The following is a 20762-nucleotide window of genomic DNA, read 5'->3' as shown; positions in this document are numbered from 1 at the left end:
CTTACTCTACTGTGCTGCTCTTCCTTACTCTACTGTACTGCTCTTCCTTACTCCACTCCACTGCTCTTCCTTACTCTACTGTGCTGCTCCTCCTTACTCTACTGCGCTGCTCTTCCTTACTCCACTCCACTGCTCTTCCTTACTCTACTCTACTGGTCTCCCTTACTCCACTGCGCTGTTCTTCCTACTGTGCTCCTCTTCCTTACTCCACTCCACTACTCCTCCTTACTCAACTCCACTGTGCTCTTCTTCCTTACTCCACTCCACAGCTCTTCCTTACTCTACTGCAAGGGTCCTCAAACTTTTTAAACAGCAAGCCAGTTCACTGTCCCTCAGACCACTGGAGGGCTGGACTGTGGGCCCCAGGACTAGTTGGCTGTAAGCAGGACAGGTAGCAGCGGCAAAAATCCCTGGCGGGCCGGATAAATGTCCTCTGTGGGCCGCATGTGGCCCGCTGACCGTAGTTTGAGGATGGCAGCTCTACTGTACTGCTCTTCCTCACCCCACTGTGCTGCTCTTTGTTTTCTCACCAATTGCCTTTCTTGTGAATATATATGTGTTTCTATTATAGCATGAATACACAACTGCTGTCATATTCACATACTGTTGTGTTTTAATTAATGAAAACCATATTTACAGATATACATACTAGTTCTTTAAAACAGCTATAAATCAAGCCAATATATCAGACTTTCAATTTTGTTAATTTTGTACCTGTATCTTCTTAACTCTAAAGTCTTAGAATTTTCTGTCATAAGTAAAATCATTTTTAATAGGAAGACAGTGAATGGACACGCCTAAGCTTACCAAACTTCTTGCTTTCTTTAGTGGTGCCAGTCATCTTGATCTTCACAACTTCAAAGAAATCTTTGATTTCTCTTTCATATAATCGGGATAAATAATCCATATAATTCTTAAAATAAAAGTAACACACATCTTTTTTAATAAACACTTATAACAATTTCCATTTTTTCACTCTCCCCAAATCCTTCTTGCTTATTTTAAATTTTGTGATCCAAAACTTTGATGCATTTCATAGAATATAAGTAGTCTATTTTCTTATTTAAAAAAGTGAATATGCATCGTAACATTAACAATTGATAAAAACACGAAATCAAACATAATCATATTTATAAGTTCACTTTTCTGTATTACCTTGTGTATATTTCAATTATCATTACAATCATTCTATATAGGATATCTGAATCAGTACGAATACATTTCTCCAGTATCACCCTGTAATGACAGCACAGTATTTCATTTTGTTGGGATACCATATTTGGTAAGCCAGATCCCTAATATAGGACACAGAAGTGCTTTCAATGTTTTGCTAAGATAGATAAGGTTATAGTAAGATTTCACCTCCAATGACTTAGTTTCCTTGGAATAATTTCTTCAGGGTAGAATTATGGGGTTAGAAAGAGTACAGGAATCTTTACAACTATTTTTTCATTTCACCTGTTGCTTTAAAAATGGATTTCTACCAATAATAAAAAACATCAGTGGCAATGAAGGAGAACATCTTGTTTCACTGAGTCTTTGTCAGCTTATGATATTATCCTCAAATAGGTTATTTTCTGTAAGAGTTTAATTAGTACTCTCACAGTTCTCATAATTAAATCATTTATTTTCTTAACATACCTGATTAATTCTTGCTTAAATAAAAACATTCATTAATTAGCATATAAACCCATTTCTTCATTGTATCTGCTTATTCTCACATAAAAATATCTTAGACTCTCAGGCAGGATTCTTCAACAGTGGAAGACCATTTGTTTTTCTGAGTCCTACGTTAAATACCAAACACAAGAGTTTGACTGAATTTAAATAAATTCACAGCAGAAAACTTGTACCTAGCTATTCTTTTAAATTTATCATGGAATCTAAACTTCAACTGCTTTTATTATTTCAAGTTAACATACCTGCTTTTAGAACAGGTTTACCTTTAAGAGATCAGGTGTACCTTTCAAAAGGTACATTAGGTAAATATTTGTACACTGACTCATATTCATCACTGATTTTCTTAGATTATTTTATATCCTTATAAAATCATATTTTGACTAAGCATAATGTAGATCCTGCTCTTTTTTAATGTGTAGGACATATAGATGTCCCACATATTCTCTGTAAGAAAACTTAAGTTAAATGGGCAATTCTTTCCCACAATCTTTGCATAACTTTAAAAGCAAATATACATTAAAATATACCTTAAAATTCCTATATCATCAGGCTTGTCTCACTCTCTCAATGGGACTCAAATGACAAGACACAATTTTTTTCTGGTACTCAACAGAACTCACTGATGGAAAAGGCCACAGATAGGTATGACTGAGTAGGCTCATTAACTTAACAAATACAGATTCCTCTTAGCAGCTTGTATATAGCGCCTAACTTAATAATTAACTATCTTGAGTTCAAATACTGTTAGCCTAGCAGTCTTTTCAGTTCAAATTTGTGCTGAGTATAGGGTCTTCAGAGACTTCAATGTTTTACTTTTTCCTCACACAGTAAGACAAATTCTACAAAGGTGCAACTCAGGTTGAGAGTGACTATCAATCTCAGGAGATTATTAGAAGAGGAAAGCTCATTTCCTACCTAAGCAGGATGGACCATGTCTACTTACTACCCGACATGTATGACCCAGAGACACAGATAGAGACTATGGAAGAAGGAATCTGAGCAGTTGAGCTACCTCTCTTTTTCCACAGGCTCCAATTATGAACAGCAAAAGTCAGGGTTTTGCTTACATTCAGCCTAAGCATAGGTGGGGATCGTGCTAGTAATTATTATTCTGAAGAATCTGAAACAGACTTTTCCTGTTCCTGCCAAAAAATGTGAGTACACCCAACCAAGTACAAATAGCTAATTGCACTTAAGTATTTCTTACTGAAACAGACTGGTTTGTCTGTTTCCTTCTTTCTTCTTTTATCCCTTTCTTCCTTCTTCTTTTTTTTTTTATGAAATTCCTCTCTTTAAAACACTGCAGCAACCAAATTAGGTTCTGAGGTAAAAATACATTACTATCAAAAGCTCAAATAAGAGTCCTAAGAAATAGTCCATTTCATTGAAAAGTCTCACTCATCAAAAATATACTGTGAGCAAAGAATAATTCCACAAATTGTAACCAGGTTGTCTAGAATCTTGTTTCTTTACATTACATTTACGAATACTGCATTATACATAAAGATAGGCCAATAACACTGATAACACAATTAGGCAAAAGATTATTGATTATTATTTGAATATTCATTGGGGACAAAGCACTATTGGCACAAAGCTCTTAAGGAGATATAATTTACAATTAATTATTCAAAATATTAATCCTCCTAAAACTCTAAAGGGCAAAGAATTTCAGTAATATAAATATTTTTCCTTAAGACATCTCTAAATCAAAATTATGCTTAATAAAAATGAGACAAAATATAACAGAACTGCATAACACTTAATAAGCTAATTCTGAGGAACAAAAATAATCTTATCTAAAATAGCTAGCCAAATAAGATGTATGTAAATACCTTAGGAGTTAAATTTTTTAAAAGTATTTTTTTAATTATAATTTTTAATATTATTTACTTTACTAAGTTTTATGTCCCTTTTCTAATGACCTCAGTTTAGAAGTAGAGGAAGCCAGATTTTACTTTTAAATGAGCAAAGGCACTTCAAAGAGAAAACACAGGAAGGCAGATACATAAACATGTTCTACTGTTAAATATGCTGACATCAGTGAATTTATAAAAATATACAATTTGTCCCTTCCTTTTAATTTTTTTTTCCTTTTAGATAGCCACAGAAGGCATGAATTTAAAAAAATAATTTTTTTTTCAATTTGCCTCTTTCTATCACACTTCTCATAAATCTCCATCTAACCCAGTCCAAGATACTAGATAGACAGAAGGTGCTTTTACATCAGCAATCCTAATTTTCTCATTTCATAGAGACAGAGCATATTGCACTTTTCATATTCCAGAACATCTTTTAGGGCCACACTGTTCATGTAATTATTGTGAATTATTAACATAACTTATGCACTAAGATTTCTTATTTTTAAGCTCCAAATTCATAAAAACTTACAGATAAAAGATTTTTCAAATGTTTCTCATGGAATTTCAGAATTTTAGTTAAACTATTCTTTCAGTCAGGACTATGTATAGTAACTATTAACTATTTATATATTTTATTTAGCTATTTTAGGGAGGTGGCAATTTTTTAGCTCTACAGTGGAACCTCTATAGCTGACCACCTCCCTACATCGATCACCATCTAAAGTTGACCTAATTCTTATAGACTGGGCATTCACCACATGTATATATCAGGAAAGTAGGCCCAGTTCCTTCGGCTGGTCAACTATGTATGTTGATCAGTTTGTTACAGTTCCCTGGATGGCCAACTTACAGAGCCTCTCCTGTATTTTTTAAAAAGGGATATGATGTCCAATTCCTAAACTCAAGGTCACCACATAAACACCAGAAAAGTAATGTCCCTATGAATTTCTGCTACAATGGCTATGAAAACAGATTATAGATTCTTACAGGTCAGATACCTCAACTCATACATCTTCACATTTCCTAGTTTCTACACTGTACACAAAGAAATTCAGGAAATAATCAGAGTGTTTAACTAAACTGAATGATGCCTTAGGCTACAGAATAGTTTAAATACTACTTCATATTGATGTTGAAAATTTAGATTTTCTTTGTCTAAGTAAATAAATAAATGTTATCCTTGGTTAATGAGCACTAAGAAATTCAACTGTTTTCTGTTTTGCAAAAAAACATAATATAGTATTTCAAACTCGAAGAACTAAATACAATGACCCCACCAACTTTCCCACCAATGACATTTTGATTCGAAAAGATTACACTTTATACACAGTGAGTACAACTGGCATCAAATCCACACCTTTGTTAGTCCTTCGTATTTCCCATAGTCTGTACTTTTTAGCCACTCCATCAGCTTGGCATAGCGGAGCAAATCTCTATGAAATGGATGATGATTGGGTAGAGAAAGTTCAACAGAATGTTGAGCAAGAGTTGAACTCTGATCATGACCCTAAAGTGAGTGTAAATAAATACATAAATATCATTAACAAGTACAAAGAAACATTGCTACAATTGAAAATTCTAAGCAATGGCAGAACATAGAAAAATAAAAAATACTTACCTATCTACTCTATTATCCTGTGCATACCAACTGAAAACTGCCACCATGAAATACCATAAGCACATACAAATGGCACTCTGATAAACCAACTATTCATTCCATCTTCTAAAGGAGTTGAGAACGAACGGTTTAATAAAGGTTGTTTCCTTCATACCACATCATTACTGAGTAAATGAACTTCTTGATACAGACTAAATTAATAAACACACCAAATTAAGGAAGTTATTCAAAACAAATGGTCTATATTTACAGTATTCCCACTAGCACCTACAATATTTAAAACAGTTAAAAAATGTAGAATATAGTATTTTAGAGCTCTAAAGGACCACCAATGGCTATATCAGGCTTTCCAGGACAATCTTTAATCAAACTATGGTAGAACCTCTGTAAGTTGGCCACCCAAGGGGCTGTCACAAACCAGTCACACGGAGGTGGCCAATGTGTGGGGGGCATGTCTGGTCTGTGAGAATTAGGTCAACTTATGGAGGTGGTCAACTGTGGAGATTCTACTGCAATTTAAATTTTTCCATTAAAGCAATTTGTTAAATAAATATTAATGATTTTGTTTTTTAACTTTAATAAAACTTTTATTTGAGTTATTAAGTTAACAAACAGCCTTAGATGATGTATCTTGACCTTAGCTTTAAAAAATACAGACTTGGTAAATCATCTGATCCAGTAACACTGTTTTCTAGAAGAAATTGAGGCTCAAAGGTTTAAGCAATTTGCTCGAGCCACGTAGGAAGAAAGCTAGAATTGGAACCTTGCTCACCTGTGTCTCAATTCTGTTTTCTTTTTAAAAACTGTCAAATGAAATCATTTTAACCAGACTCAAAAATTGTAATTGCCTACTAGTTATTAGCATATACAAAAAAATCTTTCCGTTTTTCTTTTGCAACAATCTAGTTTTTCTTGGCTACTTGGTCAATGGCCATGGGACTCAAAGCTAGTATCAAAAAGACAGGGTGTTGAAGGATTAAGGAATAGGTTAACCTTGAAAATATAATTTCCCAAAACAAGCAAAGGGCAAAGCAATACCAATTTATTTGAAACAATTCTCAATCTAATTTGCCTTTATGGTCAGAAGTTATTTGTTAGCATTTTGTGTAAACTCTAAAATAAAATAACAGACTGATAGAGTCTGGGGGTTGGTTGCCTCATTTCCTGAGGCAGGTAAATAACTGAATTCTTTAAATTCAGATAAGTTTCCTGAATTTAAAGAATTTAAATTTTTTTTTTAATTATTTTTTTAAATTATTATTATTTTTTCCTATCTCTGGTGCTTGAATCAAAATAAATTATTTTACTTTAAAAGAGATTTCTTTCATCTAATTTATGTGCTTTGCTGTATATACAAAGTAAGAACTTAGTGGTTATTTTTTTTTAATCTCTTTTAAATACAGTGTATTCAGGAAGAAAAATTTCTGGCCTAGACAAATAAATAGTTCCTAATAATTAAGAAGTACCTTTAAAGCAAGAAAGATGTAAGTATAAGAAATACTAGATACTAAAATTTCTATCATTATCTGAGTCTCTTCTTTATTAAAGTTTCAAAGCAATCTGTTGGAAAATTTCCTTCATGAGAGATTATAGCCCCAATTTAAAATGGAAATAAAAGAAAAAGGAAGGATCCACTACACGGAAATTATGTATAAAATGGTATAAAATAAACTATACTTTTCAGATTCATCTTACTGATATCTACTTAGGTTAACTTGGGAAATGGAACTAGAGATGGCAGGAAAGTATCAGAAACCTGGACTGACCAATTCAAAGTAACAAGAACCATAATATGGACACAACAGGGGTTCACAGCTATCACAGATGTTATAAACAAGGCATTTTACGTACACAGATTCATAATCCCTTCCTGTAGTTCTAAAATCCAAAAAGCTCTGAAAATTCAGTTTAAGCTTGGTACCTAAACAGTTTTGATGGTAAAACTTGACCTTGACCTGACACTATTTATAGTGTTTAGAGTGACTATTCATATTTTTTACTATAAAAACATTATATGCTTGATTGGAATGATTATATAACATATAGTATATACACTGTATTGCTTTTTTAAAATGCAAAACAGTCTAAAAATACAACCAACTCCAACAGTTCTGGAGTAAGGGAGAATGGACCTGTGTGTTCTTTTCTTGATGGCTAAATGAATATAAAACAATCACATCTTCCAACAGAATCAGTGAGGGCTAAGAGCAACAGTGTTGGAAAATGGAACAATTCTATGTAACAGAATACCTAGGCACCCAAACTTTTCTGTAAAGGCTAACAATGAAAATGAACAAAATTAGTATTACATAAAACGTACAGGTATTACCATTATCCAGGTATTACTGGCAAAGAACAATATAAGCATTATATTACATATTACAGACATGTTTTTAACTGCCACATCATAAGAATGAATGATCAAGATCCACAGATATCTTTTTTCCTTGCACGATATCAAAAGAAAAAAAAAGATCCTATAAAACTGCATGTATTAGATGCTAGATATACATAGTATTATTTTAGGTCTACTAATGTCTCCAAATGGTATATCTTAATTAATCACACTGATTAAAGGGGAAGAATATTTGACAGGCTTATTATATCTTATAAATGCTTTCCAAATATTTTGTTTTCATTAATAACAATGTATCATTAATCAAAACTTTGGCTTAATGATAACTTCCTCAACTTTTCTAAATGACTCAACATAATTATTGTTTATGCTCTCCTACAACTGTTTATTCAGACTATTACATGCTAAGGTACATGTATTATTTACTTTAGTGCAAGGTATCAATCATTAAAAATTTCTCTTCTAAGCTCGGCACCAATACCACAGTGGCGCCAGCCACATACACTGAGGCTGGTGGGTTTGAACCTGGCTCCAGCCTGCTAAACAACAATGACAACTGCAACAAAAAAACAGCCAGGCATTGTGGCAGGTGCCTATAGTCCCAGCTACTTGGGAGGCTGAGGCAAGAGAATCATTTAAGCCCAAGAGTTTGACGTTGCTGTGAGCTGTGATGCCACCACACTCTATCAAGGGTGACACAGTGAGACTCTGTCTCAAAAACAAAAAAATTTCTCTTCTACTGAAAATAGAAGAATTATATTATTAGCATTTATAGAGGATTTAGGCTACAAAGCTTTCACATATTACTATTTAAGCTTTCTTATGAAAACAGCATTTTATGATTATTATTAATTGAAAAATTCACTTCTAATATAAAGAATATCATTATCTACAAAGCATTACTTATAAAGTAGATTAAGTGCTATTGGTATTAACAAAAAAAAGACTTAATTTTAGAGAAAAATGGCCTGGCACGGTGGTTCATGCCTAAAACCCTAGCACTTTGGGAAGCTAAGGTGAGAGGCCAGGAGTTTGAGACCAGCATGAGTAATATATTTTGTCTCTGCAAAAATACAGAAAAATTAGCCAGGCATGGTAGAACATGTGCACATGTCTATAGTTCCAGCTACTGTAGAGGCTGAGGCAGGAGGATCGCTGAGCCCAAGAGTTTGAGTTTACAGTGAGATATGATAATGCCACTGTATTCTAACCCCATCAAAAGAGTCAGATTCTGTCTCCAAAAGAAAAAAAAATTAGAGGAAATGGTTTTAAAATAACTATAGGAAATGGAGAAAGTTAAATAATTAAATTGTTTAATTCAATCAATAAAATAAAAGCTATTTTTTCTATAACTCTACAATGTATAAAAATTTTATTCTTTATACATTTTAAAAATTAAGAGATTGTTTAAAGTTTCTTATTGAATAAAATTAATACTGTAATACATTAAGTCACATTTAACTTCTGCAATCATCTTTTGTTATTGGTATATATTGAGTATTAAAATTTTAATACAGTCTTTTCCTTTCTTAAAATATGATTCTAAGAAAGGAAAAGACTGGGTACCGTCTGTATATATAAATTCTAATTTTGCAATAACCTTGCAAAGCACTTCTCTCATTTAAAACATGGTAAAATTCTATTATGAATATATTTTATAAATTATATAGTTTTTTCCCAATAAATATAAGCACATTCTGTAAAAATCTGGCAAATTATAAATTTTCACTACCATACAGTATTAGAATTTATAATAAAATTAGACAACATTGAACACTTTACTATAGCCAAGCACTATTATAACTGCTGAATACTTAGAAACACATTAATCTTTGTAACAAGATTAATGGTGTAGATACTTTAATCACCCCCGTTACTTAGATAAAGGTGGCACACATAGGTTAATTAACTTGTTCAGGGCAACCCAGGTAGGCGGTGGCTGGGTCAGGACTTGGAACCCAAAAAGTTTAGGTCCAGCCTCCATACTTTTAAGTGCTTTGCTATACTGACTTTCTAACACAAATAGTCTGGGTCAAATTTTGAATAAATTTTCAAGATTTGTGAACTCTTTCCTTCTGTGTTATTACATGTTTATTTTTGTTTTCTTAAAGAAAAAAAAACTCTGAACAAAGTTCCAAAAAACGTCATGAAAACAGATCTTAATTCTAATTCTTTCTCAGTTTTTAACCAGAGACCATCAATCTGTGTTGAGGAAAATGTGACATGTGAATAAGGAAATAATTTTTGTAAAATGAACTGAGTATGAATGGTCTACTACATAGGTTTTATTTTACTTACGATCTTTACATAAATAATGTTGAAAAAAATTTCCAAACTTAAATTTATAACAAAAAATTCCACAACTTCAGTCTTTTCCTAGTTGTACTTTCAGTTCAGTGCATGTTAGCTCATTTTCATTTTCCCTAAGTTATTTGCATAATCATCTCATCACATTGCTGAAGGCAAAAGTAAAGAATTGTAAGATGTAGAACAAAAAGAAGGGGGTGCACAGAAGGCATCCTTTTCAAAACACATCTTTCATAAAACAACCACAAGAGTTCTCAAAAGCACATATTCTTTTTTTTTTTTTTGAAACAGAGCCTCAAGCTGTCGCCCTGGGTAGAATGCTATGGTATCACAGCTCACAGCAACCTCCAACTCCTGGGCTCAAGCGAGTCTCCTGCCTCTGCCTCCCAAGTAGCTGGGACTGCAGGCACCCACCACAACACCCAGCTATTTTTTGGTTGCGGCCGTCATTGTTGTTTGGCGGGCCTGGGCTGGATTCGAACCCGCCAGCTCAGGTGTATGTGGCTGGCGCCTTAGCCGCTTGAGCCACAGGCACCAAGCCTAAAGCACATATTCTTTATGCAAATATTCCTGAATTTTATTAGCTTTAATTTAACTGTCCGCTTTCAATATGATAATCCTAATTAGTGTAACTGGCCAGATTTCTCCTTCTAGAAAAACAAAAATCTAGTGAATGTAAACATTATGAGTAAGAGTAATTTCAATAGAAGCTGAGTGTATGAGATTTAAAAGATCGAAAAGAAGCTAGCCACCTGTTAAAAACATTACTCTCATATACTACTACAGTAAGAAGTATTACATAAAAATGCATTTCGATTTCACTGTAAGTATAGCTATGAAAGTTGCATATAGATAGCACACTCTGGATCAGTGACTTCCAAATGCCAAGTTTTTGTTCTGTTGTTTATTTTTCTTACTGGCTTACGGCAATATAAAAAAATAAAATGAAGGGAGTGAGTTTCTCAAGGAGGTAAATTTATTAATTTTTAACGTCTGAAAGTAAGTTCTTCCTATTCTTTTAGTGCCAAAGTGTCATTTTTAAGATAAAAAGATAGTGAAAGTAGACACAGTATTTCTTTTTATTTTAGTAAAAGAAAATACTGGTGAATAGGTGAGTCTCCACTGGTAATCAATGCTCTTAAATTACTGCTATGTTATAATCAAGAGATTATTTTCACTAGATTCTTCCAAACAATATTTATAAATGTTCTAATAACTATACACTTGATATAAACTGTACCACATGAACTCTGTTCCAATCCTACATTATCTGCGATTTTGACTCCTGAAACTTTCAGTAAATTCAGTTTTGAAACTCACTTATAATCCATAATATAACCAGCAACTATATTGTACACCTTGCTGTAGAGCAGCAGTTCTCAACCTGTGGTCACAGCCTCTTTGAGAGTCAAACAACCTTTTCACAGGGGCTGCCTAACACATATTTCTGATGGTCTTAGGAACCAAAACACTGCTCCTCTGTCTCCAGACAGTCTGCCCACCTGCAGATACGCCCACATATGGACAAGTACCCAGCGTAATGACATCATTGCACCAACCCCATCACATACACCCCATACAAATACAGGTCTATGTGACAGGGTTGGCGCCATAATGCACTAATGCAGCCCAGTCATACATATGGAGAGAGCAGCTACTGTGTTGAAAGCAGCTACTGTGTTAAAAGCAGCTCCTGTGTTAAAAGCAGCAGTACCGGAGGTAAAATGACACTTCATGAATTATAATTAGTGGGTAAATGTAAAATCATGTACTCTAAAATCATCAACTACTGTAAAAAAAATATATATCTGTACCATGGGAACTTAATCTGGATGCAGATCTGTCTTTTTATATTCAGCTGTGATTGATGTGAATCAATCCCTTATAATCAAACCCCTTATAATAGTAACAGGTATGTAAAAAAACAACACAGAGAATTATAAATCACAAGAAACTTCAATGAATTGTACTGAGTGAACTATGCCATGGATCATCTTTTGTGTTATTAAAGCTATTGTTATATATTATTTTCATTAGCAAACCATCCCATGACAATGGATCCTGTAGAGAAGAAGTTAAGAAAATAGGGTGGTGCCTGTGACTCGGTGGGCAGGGTAAACCTGGCCCCAAGCAAACTGCAACAGAAAAATAGCCAGGCATTGTGGCAGGCACCTGTAGTCCCAGCTACTCGGAGGCTAAGGCAAGAGAATCACCTAAGCGCAGGAGTTGGAGGTTGGTGTGAGCTGTGATGCGCCCTCTACTGAGGGTGATAAAGTGAGACTCTTTCTCTAAAAAAAACCCAAAAATATAATGAGGACTTTTTACAGTATGGTTTTATCTCAGTAATTACAGCAGGAATTGAGAAACTGTAATGTGTTATTTATTGTGAAGTTCTATCAGTCAAATCTGTGAAGCTGAACAAACTAAAACGCCATTTTGATAGCAAGCATTGAGCTTTGCTGGCAAGGACACCAACTATTTTAGAAGCAAAGCTGATGGACTCAAGAAAGCCAGACGCCAGACTGGACACTGGTGGCAAGTACTACAAACAAACAAAACGTAGCAGCCGCTGAAACTTCACATTTGGTGGCCCTGGGAATCGCCAGAGCTATGAAACCTCACACTATTGCTGAGGATTTACTGTTGCCAGCGGCCAAAGACATTGAGTTATGATCGGAGACAAATCTGTTACAAAATTGAGTGCTATTTCCTTATCTAACAACACTGTCCACAGAAGAATAGATGACATGTCTGCTGATATTCTTGATCAGGTAATCCAGGAAATTAAATCTGCTCCACTTCCAATATTTAGTATACAGCTTGATGAATTTACAGACGTTGCAAACTGTTCAGTTACTGGTTTGCATGAGGTATATTAATGGTGGCGACTTTAAAGATGAGTTTCTTTTTCGCAAACCTCTTGAAACAACAAATACTGCAAGTGATATTATTTGACATGTTGGTTCATTTCTGAAAGACCATAAGACCTCTTGGGAAAAGGTTTGTGGTGTTTGCAGATGGTGATCCAGCTATGCTAGGATGTTGATCTGGATTTCAACTTTTGGTACTGAATGAGTCACCAAAAGTCATCAGAACTCACTGTAGGATTCATCAGCAAATATTAGCAACAAAGACACTGCCACAAATGTTACAAGAAGTTAATGAAAAAAAGTTCTGTCAATTTTGTAAAGGTGAGCCCTTTAAACAGCCGACTGTTTTCACTGTGCAAGGAGTTGGATGCACCAAACAATACTCTGCTATTTCACACTGAAGTGAGATGGCTGTCGCGAGGAAAAGTTTTAAAACGTGTTTTTGAGCTTCGTGATGAACTCAAATTGTTTTTTAATTAGAAAGCAAGACTGCAGTTCGAAGCAATTTTCAGCAATAAAAGTGAACTGCAGAAAATAGCTTACTTGGTTGACATCTTTGCCATCTTGAATGAGTTAAATTTATCACTGCAAGGACCAAATGCAACATGCCTCGATTTGTCTGAAAAGATCTAATCATTCCAAATGAAACTTCAGCTTTGGCAAAAAAAATTGGATGAAAATAAAATTTACATGTTGCCTACCTTATCTGCTTTCTTTAAGAAACATGACATTGAACCAGACAAAAGGATTACAATGATAGTTTCTGTGAAAGAACACTTGCACATGCTTGCAGACGAAATTTCATCGTACTTTCCAAATCTACCTGACACCCCATTTGCACTTGCCAGAAGCCCATTCACAGTCAAAGCTGAAGATGTTCCTGAGACAGCTCAAGAGAAGTTCACTGAACTTATTAACAGCGAAGCAGCAAGAACTGATTTCTCTCCAATGCCAGTTAGAAAATTCTGGATGAAGTGTTTGCAGTCATATCCTGTTTTGTCTGGGACTGTGTTGAGCCTTCTTCTTCCATTTCCAACAACATATCTTTGTGAAACAGGGTTTTCCAACTTGTTGGTTATCAAGTCTAAATATACAAGTAGACTTGTGGAAGATGATCTTTGCTGTGCTCTTGCAAAGACTGACCTGAGAATTTCTGATCTGGTGAGAAAGAAGTAATCTCAACCTTCCCACTGACATTGCCCTTTTACACATACTGTGGCAAAATGTAGCAATGTAATTTACTGGTGTTGTATTAACACTGTTACCCATGCTATACCATGCATCAAGACAAAATTTCATTTATTTGTAATTAGAAATAAATATTTCACAATATATAATTACATATTATTTTTGTGATTAATCGCTGCTTTAATAATGTTCAATTTATAACAATGAAAATACATCCTGCATATCAGATATTTACATTAGCAAAATTACAGTTACAAAGTAGCAACAAAAATAATTTTATTTTTGGGTTGTGGGGGTCACCACAACCATGAGAAACTGTACTAAAAGGCTGCGGAATTAGGAAGGTTGAGAACCACTGCTGTAGAGCTTTAAATCCATTAGTCTTACCCCTTCATACAAGTATCTCAAGGGCAGGAGCCATTTCTTTTTCTTATCATACATATGGACGATAGTGAGTATACGAGGGACAAACTATGAAAATTTCATGATTGACAAAGAACCATATCATAATGTTAATGAAATTTTTCCAGCTAGTTTATCCCTAAACTAGGAATAGAAATACCCATGTTTTCGGACTCTTTTCCTAGGTGACCTGATACGCTGAAATCAACACACAGAACATCTTCTTTTATGTGGGGAAATCCCCTTCCCATTCTTCAGCATGTCCCAGGGGCTGTTGTAGCATTCATGTTTCTAGCATGCATCACTCACATGGAACAATACATATTATCAGAAATGGGATGCAGTCATTTCAAAACAAAGCCATTAGTTTATAAGGCAAAGAAGCAAAATAATAAATAACTGCATGTTAAACGATTAATGGTATAAAAAGGGCTATTGTTTATTATCTAGTATTTTCAATATCTACAAATGTGGATAACATCATTGTCCAGTGTCATTTTTAAAAACTAAGGAAATGTCTTGAAATAGATGTTACTGAAATAATAATAAAAGAAAAACGTAAATTTGTATTTCCTATGTGACTTCAAAGTTTGCTTTTTCTTTTTTTTTGAGACAGAGCCTCAAGCTGTCCCCCTGGGTAGAGTGCCGTGGCATCACAGCTCACAGCAACCTCCAACTCCTGGGCTCAAGCGAGTCTCCTGCCTCAGCCTCCCAAGTAGCTGGTACCATAGGCGCCTGCCACAACACCCGGCTATTTTTTGGTTGCAGCCGTCATTGTTATTTGGCGGGCCCGGGCTGGATTGGAACCCACCACCTTAGGTGTATGTGGCTGGTGCCTTAGCCACTTGAGCCACAGGTGCCAAGCCCCAAAGTTTGCTTTTTCTTAACTCTGTTCAGGTCAACTGAAACATTGAGCATCTTCCCTGATTCCTCCCATGCTTTAGTTAGGAAATCTTCCTTTATGCTCCCACAGTACCACTATCACAACACTCCCTTCCCTAGACTGTGAGTTACTAAGGTAAGATCAGCCTGTCATTTATCTCAAGTCAATGTCTGGTATGTACCTCAATCACCTGGCAAATAAATGATTACTAATTAAATGAAGGAGTAAATAAGTGAGTGAAAAAAATTACAGAAAGAAAGGCAAGCAGAATGAGATTAAATGCCTTTTTAACCAAAATAAACTCTACTATAGGCCATTAAAAAACTGCTACGAATGTGGTTAACAGGTAGCTTAAATTGGTAAGTTCTGTTATAATCTATAGTTATTCTGCTATTAAGTTTAGCAAACTTTATAGAAAAAAAAAAGGAATTAGAGAAGCTTGAGCCAAATTTGATGTACTCACAGGAACCGAAAGAAAGTAGGGCTTGTTATAGAGTTGAAGGAGGGCCTGAGTAAACTGATTGGAAATAAAATATAGTAAATACAACTGTTTCAGAATATTGCAAAGTGAAAACAAAGTAAGAATCCAATGTTTTCAGATATCATTTCTTGATAAGTCACATTTCCCCCCAATTTTTTTTACTCCATAACCCTAATGAAAGGAATAAAAGAGATGATAAACACCAGACACCTATTTCATTACGCCAGATACTAAAACGCTATCCAAATCCCTCTAAGATACTTTTACTATTATTATTATCACATCTTTATTTATAATATCTCTTTCCATATAAAAATGTAGGCAAAGCATTTACATGAATATTAAATGAACTAACTGAGCTATGGTCATTTTCTCATATATATATTATGTATAAAAGTATATAGAGCTTATAAAACATTTAAAACACTGAGTCAAGTCCTAATTCTCATCTCAAAATACTGAAAAACCAAAAAGGTCCAACAGTTAACATATAATAAGTTTGGACCTACCTTTATAAATAAGAATGTCTAAGTAATTTATGCAATTAATATACATAGTTATTTATTTGATCTATAGAATCAGAGAGTTTCAGCCTAAAGGAACTACTATCTACTTATGGATGCAGCTAAGACCCAAGGTACATCTATAAGCATAAACACATATTTGAAAATCATCATTATTTTTTCTGAGACAGAGTCTCACTCTTTCACCCTGGCGTCACAGCTCACAGTAACCTCAAATTCCTGGGCTCAAGAGATCTCTCACCTCAGCCTCCCAAACTCCTAGCTGGGACTACAAGCATACACTACCATGCCTGTCTAGTTTTTCTACTTTTAGTAGAGAAGGGGGTCTCCCTCTTGCTTAGGATAGTCTTGAACTCCTGAGCTCAAGCAATCCACCCAGTTTGTCCTTCCAGAGTGCTAGAATTACGAGTGTGAGCCATCACGCCCAGCTTGAAAATCTTAAAATCAAATAAATGTGTGAAAGAATTTATTGCAACCTTAATTAAACACAGTAATTTTTTACGGAAATTTAAGTTTTAGGTAACATATAAGTAAGCTATAGGAACATGCCAGTTTTAATAATAAAATAAAATTACCTGTTGAACAAAAACATTGTTGAGGTGACTGGCCAGTTTCCGGGCAAAATTCTCTCGCAAACTAACAAAAAACAGTTGTTGGCTTTTGACTGCTGAAAGCATGTCATGGCCTGAAACAGAATGACATTTCTTGACTGATTTAATGGATACAAAGAATTCCTCTATGTTTAATGAAACAGTAACCATGTCTAAAGTTTTGAAGAACTCAGTCACACTGGCTTATTCATTTGGTTTATAAAGAGGAAGCAGGAGATAAAATGGTAAAGCACAGTGGTTCTCAAAGTCTAGTACTGCCTTAGCATCACCTGTGAACTATTAGAAATGTGGATTCTAAAACTTAAACTCAGACCTACAGAATGTGGGGCTGGGCTGGGGGGGTGGGGGGCAATCTGACAACCCCTCCAAGTGATTCTAATGCAACCCAAGTTGTGAAACCATGGCTTAGGAAAACCTTATGCTGTCCAACCAAAGCATCTGCTCTCTGCTAGGTTCTGTGGACAGTACAAAAGAATGATCATAGTGTGAACTAGAGTCAATGATGGTCAATCGGAAGGAACTGAAGTGAAAAAGTTCTCACTGTTAAGTTGGGAAGGCAGTGAAATTTGAGTAGCGAATAATATACCCATAAACCATTTGTCTCACTTATTTCTTGTCAAAATCTTTATATCAAGCTACAGAATTAGTCTCAGATTTTGGGTCGGAGTGTTATAATTTCCAACACACATACCTGGTTGAAGAGCTACATTCATGCACTGCAGAAGGGCATCAGCAGCACTGGTGCAGGCCTCGATGCCTCTGGAAGAAGCAAGTTCTGCATCCATAAGGGCATTCAGGTGACCTTTGGCTAAGACCATGTGGTTCTGGAATATATGCAAATACACAGTTTGCTCATGTAATACTGGGAAATTTACAGACCAGATGCTACTCAATCCAATCACTAGGTCTTGGGAATTATTTTCAATCTTGCTATTAGGAAATGTTTACAAATGGGTTTTATATATTGTCACTAGTTTTTCTGTCAGTGGTGGTGGTAATTTATACTTACCACAAGGAACTCTAGCTCAGATAGGAGTTTTACAGTATTAGTGTTACTAAGATGAATTAGATGGTTGCTTTCAGAGATCTGATCCATTTGTTCTTTCACACTTTGGAGCATTTCCTCGTAACTGGTCAACTTCAATTCAATCTGATCCACTTCCTTTAGCGCCTCATCCAGCAATTTCATCAGGATGTTCACTTGTTTTTCAGAGGCCATGATTGACTGGATGTTGGCCTACAATATTACAGAAGAAAACACCCCGTGTTATGTAAATATGTAAAAGAATATAAAGATGAAATGCTGCTAAATCTCTTTGATGCACATGCACGTGACTAGTTCATCGCTATATGTTTATGTTTCTCCACTTTTTAACAGTATTTCTCGATGGAACAATTGCCTCCATATTTTATATCTCCACAGACTACACAAGTAGAGTTCTGTCCCAGAATAGAACATCAGTAATGGCATATTCTCCTGCAAATTTAGGAGCATTAGGCCACACAGTCTGTAAGATACCTTCCAACTCTACCATCTGCAGAAATTTTCTATACTTTTTAACATCTATGTGAAACCCTAACTAAAAGCACAATCACTTCTGTAATACCTTAGTTGAGAAGGTAGTAGTGGTATACCAGTCTTTGAATCTGGGTGGTAGTCCCTAACCTTTTTGGCCCCAGGGACTAGTTTCATGGAAGATAATTTTCCCATGGATGGGGGAGGATGCAGAGGGCAGGGCAATTAGATTCTCATAAGGAACGTACAACCCATATTCTGTGCATGCACAGTTTACAGTAGGGTTTGGGGCTATGGAAATCTAATGCCACCCCTGATCTGATAAGAAGTGAGCTCAGGTGGTGATCCAAGGAGTAGAAAGCAGACAGATGAAGCTTAGCTCCCGTGCCTGCTGCTCACCTCCAGTTGGGCAGCCTGGTTCCTAACAGTGCAGGATGCCAGAAACACACAGCACTGAAATACAAAGAAAGCTCAGCTCCCTTTGCTCCCTTGCCCACCTGCCTTGCTTTGAGGCTCAGTTCCTAATAGGCCCCAACCACTACTGCTCCACACTGTAAGGGGGTGTTGACTACAGTGGTATAGCACTCTGAAGCTAATCTGTAACTGTAGTATAAGAGGATGTGAAAGAGCATGTGGCCAAAAGATAGCTCCTTCTATTACCTTTTCCCTTTCATCTGCAACTTTGGGGGTTTCTTCCAGGCAAAATAGTAACAAATACCACTACTTTGTAAATGTTTCTGACTATTGATTCTGAATTTCCTGAAATAAGGAAACCACCAATCCAAAATCAAACTGTAAAGAAGTATGACAACTTGGAACATACATACAATATTAATTAGAACAGAAACTATAAATCACTAAGCCACATTAAGATGGTAAGTAACAAAGTGTGATTAAAAAGCATGCACAAGCGTTGTGGCAGGCACCTGTAGCCCCAGCTACTCGGGAGGCTGAGGCAAGAGAATCGCCTAAGCCCAAGAGCTGGAGGTTGCTGTGAGCTGTATGATGCCAAGGCACTCTACTGTGGGCAACAAAGTGAAACTCTGTCTCTACAGAAAAAAGAAGAAAAAAGCATGCACAAGATGGGCAGTGCCTGTGGCTCAGTGAGTATGGCACCAGCCCCATATACAGGTGGCAGGTTTGAACCCAGCTCCAGCCAAACTGCAACAAAAGAAAAAGCCTGGCATTGCGGCGGGCACCTGTAGTCCCAGCTACTCAGGAGGCTGAGGCAAGAGAATCGCCTAAGCCCAAGAGCTAGAGGTTGCTGTGAGCTATGATGCCATGGCATTCCACTGAGGACAACAAAGTAAGACTCTGTCTCTAAAAAAAAAAAAAAAAAAGGAGCAGTGCCTGTGGCTCAAAGGAGTAGGGCACTAGCCCCATATGCCAGAGGTGGTGGGTTCAAACCCAGCCCCGGCAAAAAAAAAAGCATGCACAGGATGCTGGGCTTGGTGGTTCATGCCCGTAATCCCAGCACTCTGGGAGGCTGAGGAGGCTGGATCACCTGAGCTCAGGAGTTCAAGATCAGCCTGAACAAGAGTGAGACTCTGTCTCTACTAAAAATAGAAAAACTACCTGGGCATGGTGACGGGTGACCATAGTCCCAGCTATTTGGGAGGCTGAGGAAGGAGGATCAGCTGGGCCCAAGAATTTGAGGTTGCTGTGAGCTATGATCCCAGAGCAACAGAGTAAAACTCTGTCTCAAAAAAAAAAAAAAAAAGTGGACAAGAAATTAAAAGAATATCACTGACACCATGGTTTCACACATTATTTTATCTATTATTCACAGTAACTCAGATGCAAATATAATGCAACTTTAAGAGTCAGCCGGGCACAGAACCCACTTAGACCTCTTAAAAATAACAGAACTAGGGGGCGGTGCCTGTGAGTCAAAAGGGTAGGGCACAGGCCCCATATGCCTGAGGTGGCAGGTTAAAACCCAGCCTGGGCCAAAAAAAAAAAAAAAAAAAAAGTAACAGAACTAGCCAGGCGGGGGCACAATGGCTCACACGTAATCCTAGCACTTTGGAAGGTCAAGGCCAGTGCCAAAAATGAAAAACTGATGCAAGAGGATCTCTTGAGCCCAAGAATTGTAGGTTGCTATGAGCTATGACACTATGGCACTCTACCCAGGGTGACAGAGACTCTGCCTCAAAAATACATACATACATACATACATACAAGTAACAGAACTGGGGTTTGAATCTGCCCAGGACAATTTTCATTTTGACACTTGGAAATCTCTTACAGGCTTTGCCTCCAGGTCATTTTGTAAACTTGTAAACTTGGACTATGCACATAATCCATAATCTCTATAGGCTTAAATTAAGACTCCACGAATTCTGCACCATTCAGGTCTTTTTAAGTCTTAAAAAAGTTCCTTATTCGTTAAGGGATTTCCCAAATGCTTATCTTTTCTTAAAAACAAAACAAAACAAAATTTTTAAAACTCAAATGATTTGTA

The 20762-nt window shown here is 36.0% G+C and overlaps 1 protein-coding gene across 2 annotated transcripts in view; it reads right to left on the bottom strand.

Moving 5' to 3' along the window:
• LOC100963115 (exocyst complex component 1) overlaps positions 1 to 20762 on the bottom strand; it is a 57789-nt gene that overhangs the window by 18324 nt on the left and 18703 nt on the right. For both annotated transcript variants that reach the window (XM_023515974.1, XM_012808097.2), the window contains exons 6-10: positions 17792 to 18019; positions 17474 to 17606; positions 16747 to 16856; positions 4900 to 5049; positions 808 to 913 (exon numbers count right to left, since the gene is read on the bottom strand). In XM_023515974.1, coding sequence (XP_023371742.1) covers positions 808 to 913; positions 4900 to 5049; positions 16747 to 16856; positions 17474 to 17606; positions 17792 to 18019 — 727 coding nt within the window. The remainder of the gene's footprint in view (positions 1 to 807; positions 914 to 4899; positions 5050 to 16746; positions 16857 to 17473; positions 17607 to 17791; positions 18020 to 20762) is intronic.

This window comes from Otolemur garnettii, unplaced genomic scaffold (genome assembly GCF_000181295.1).
Source record: "Otolemur garnettii isolate 467f Iridium unplaced genomic scaffold, OtoGar3 scaffold00083, whole genome shotgun sequence".
Classification (NCBI taxonomy): Eukaryota; Metazoa; Chordata; class Mammalia; order Primates; family Galagidae; genus Otolemur; species Otolemur garnettii.
Note: the sequence above shows the minus strand (reverse complement) of the source record. Positions and strands in the feature narration are given on the sequence as shown.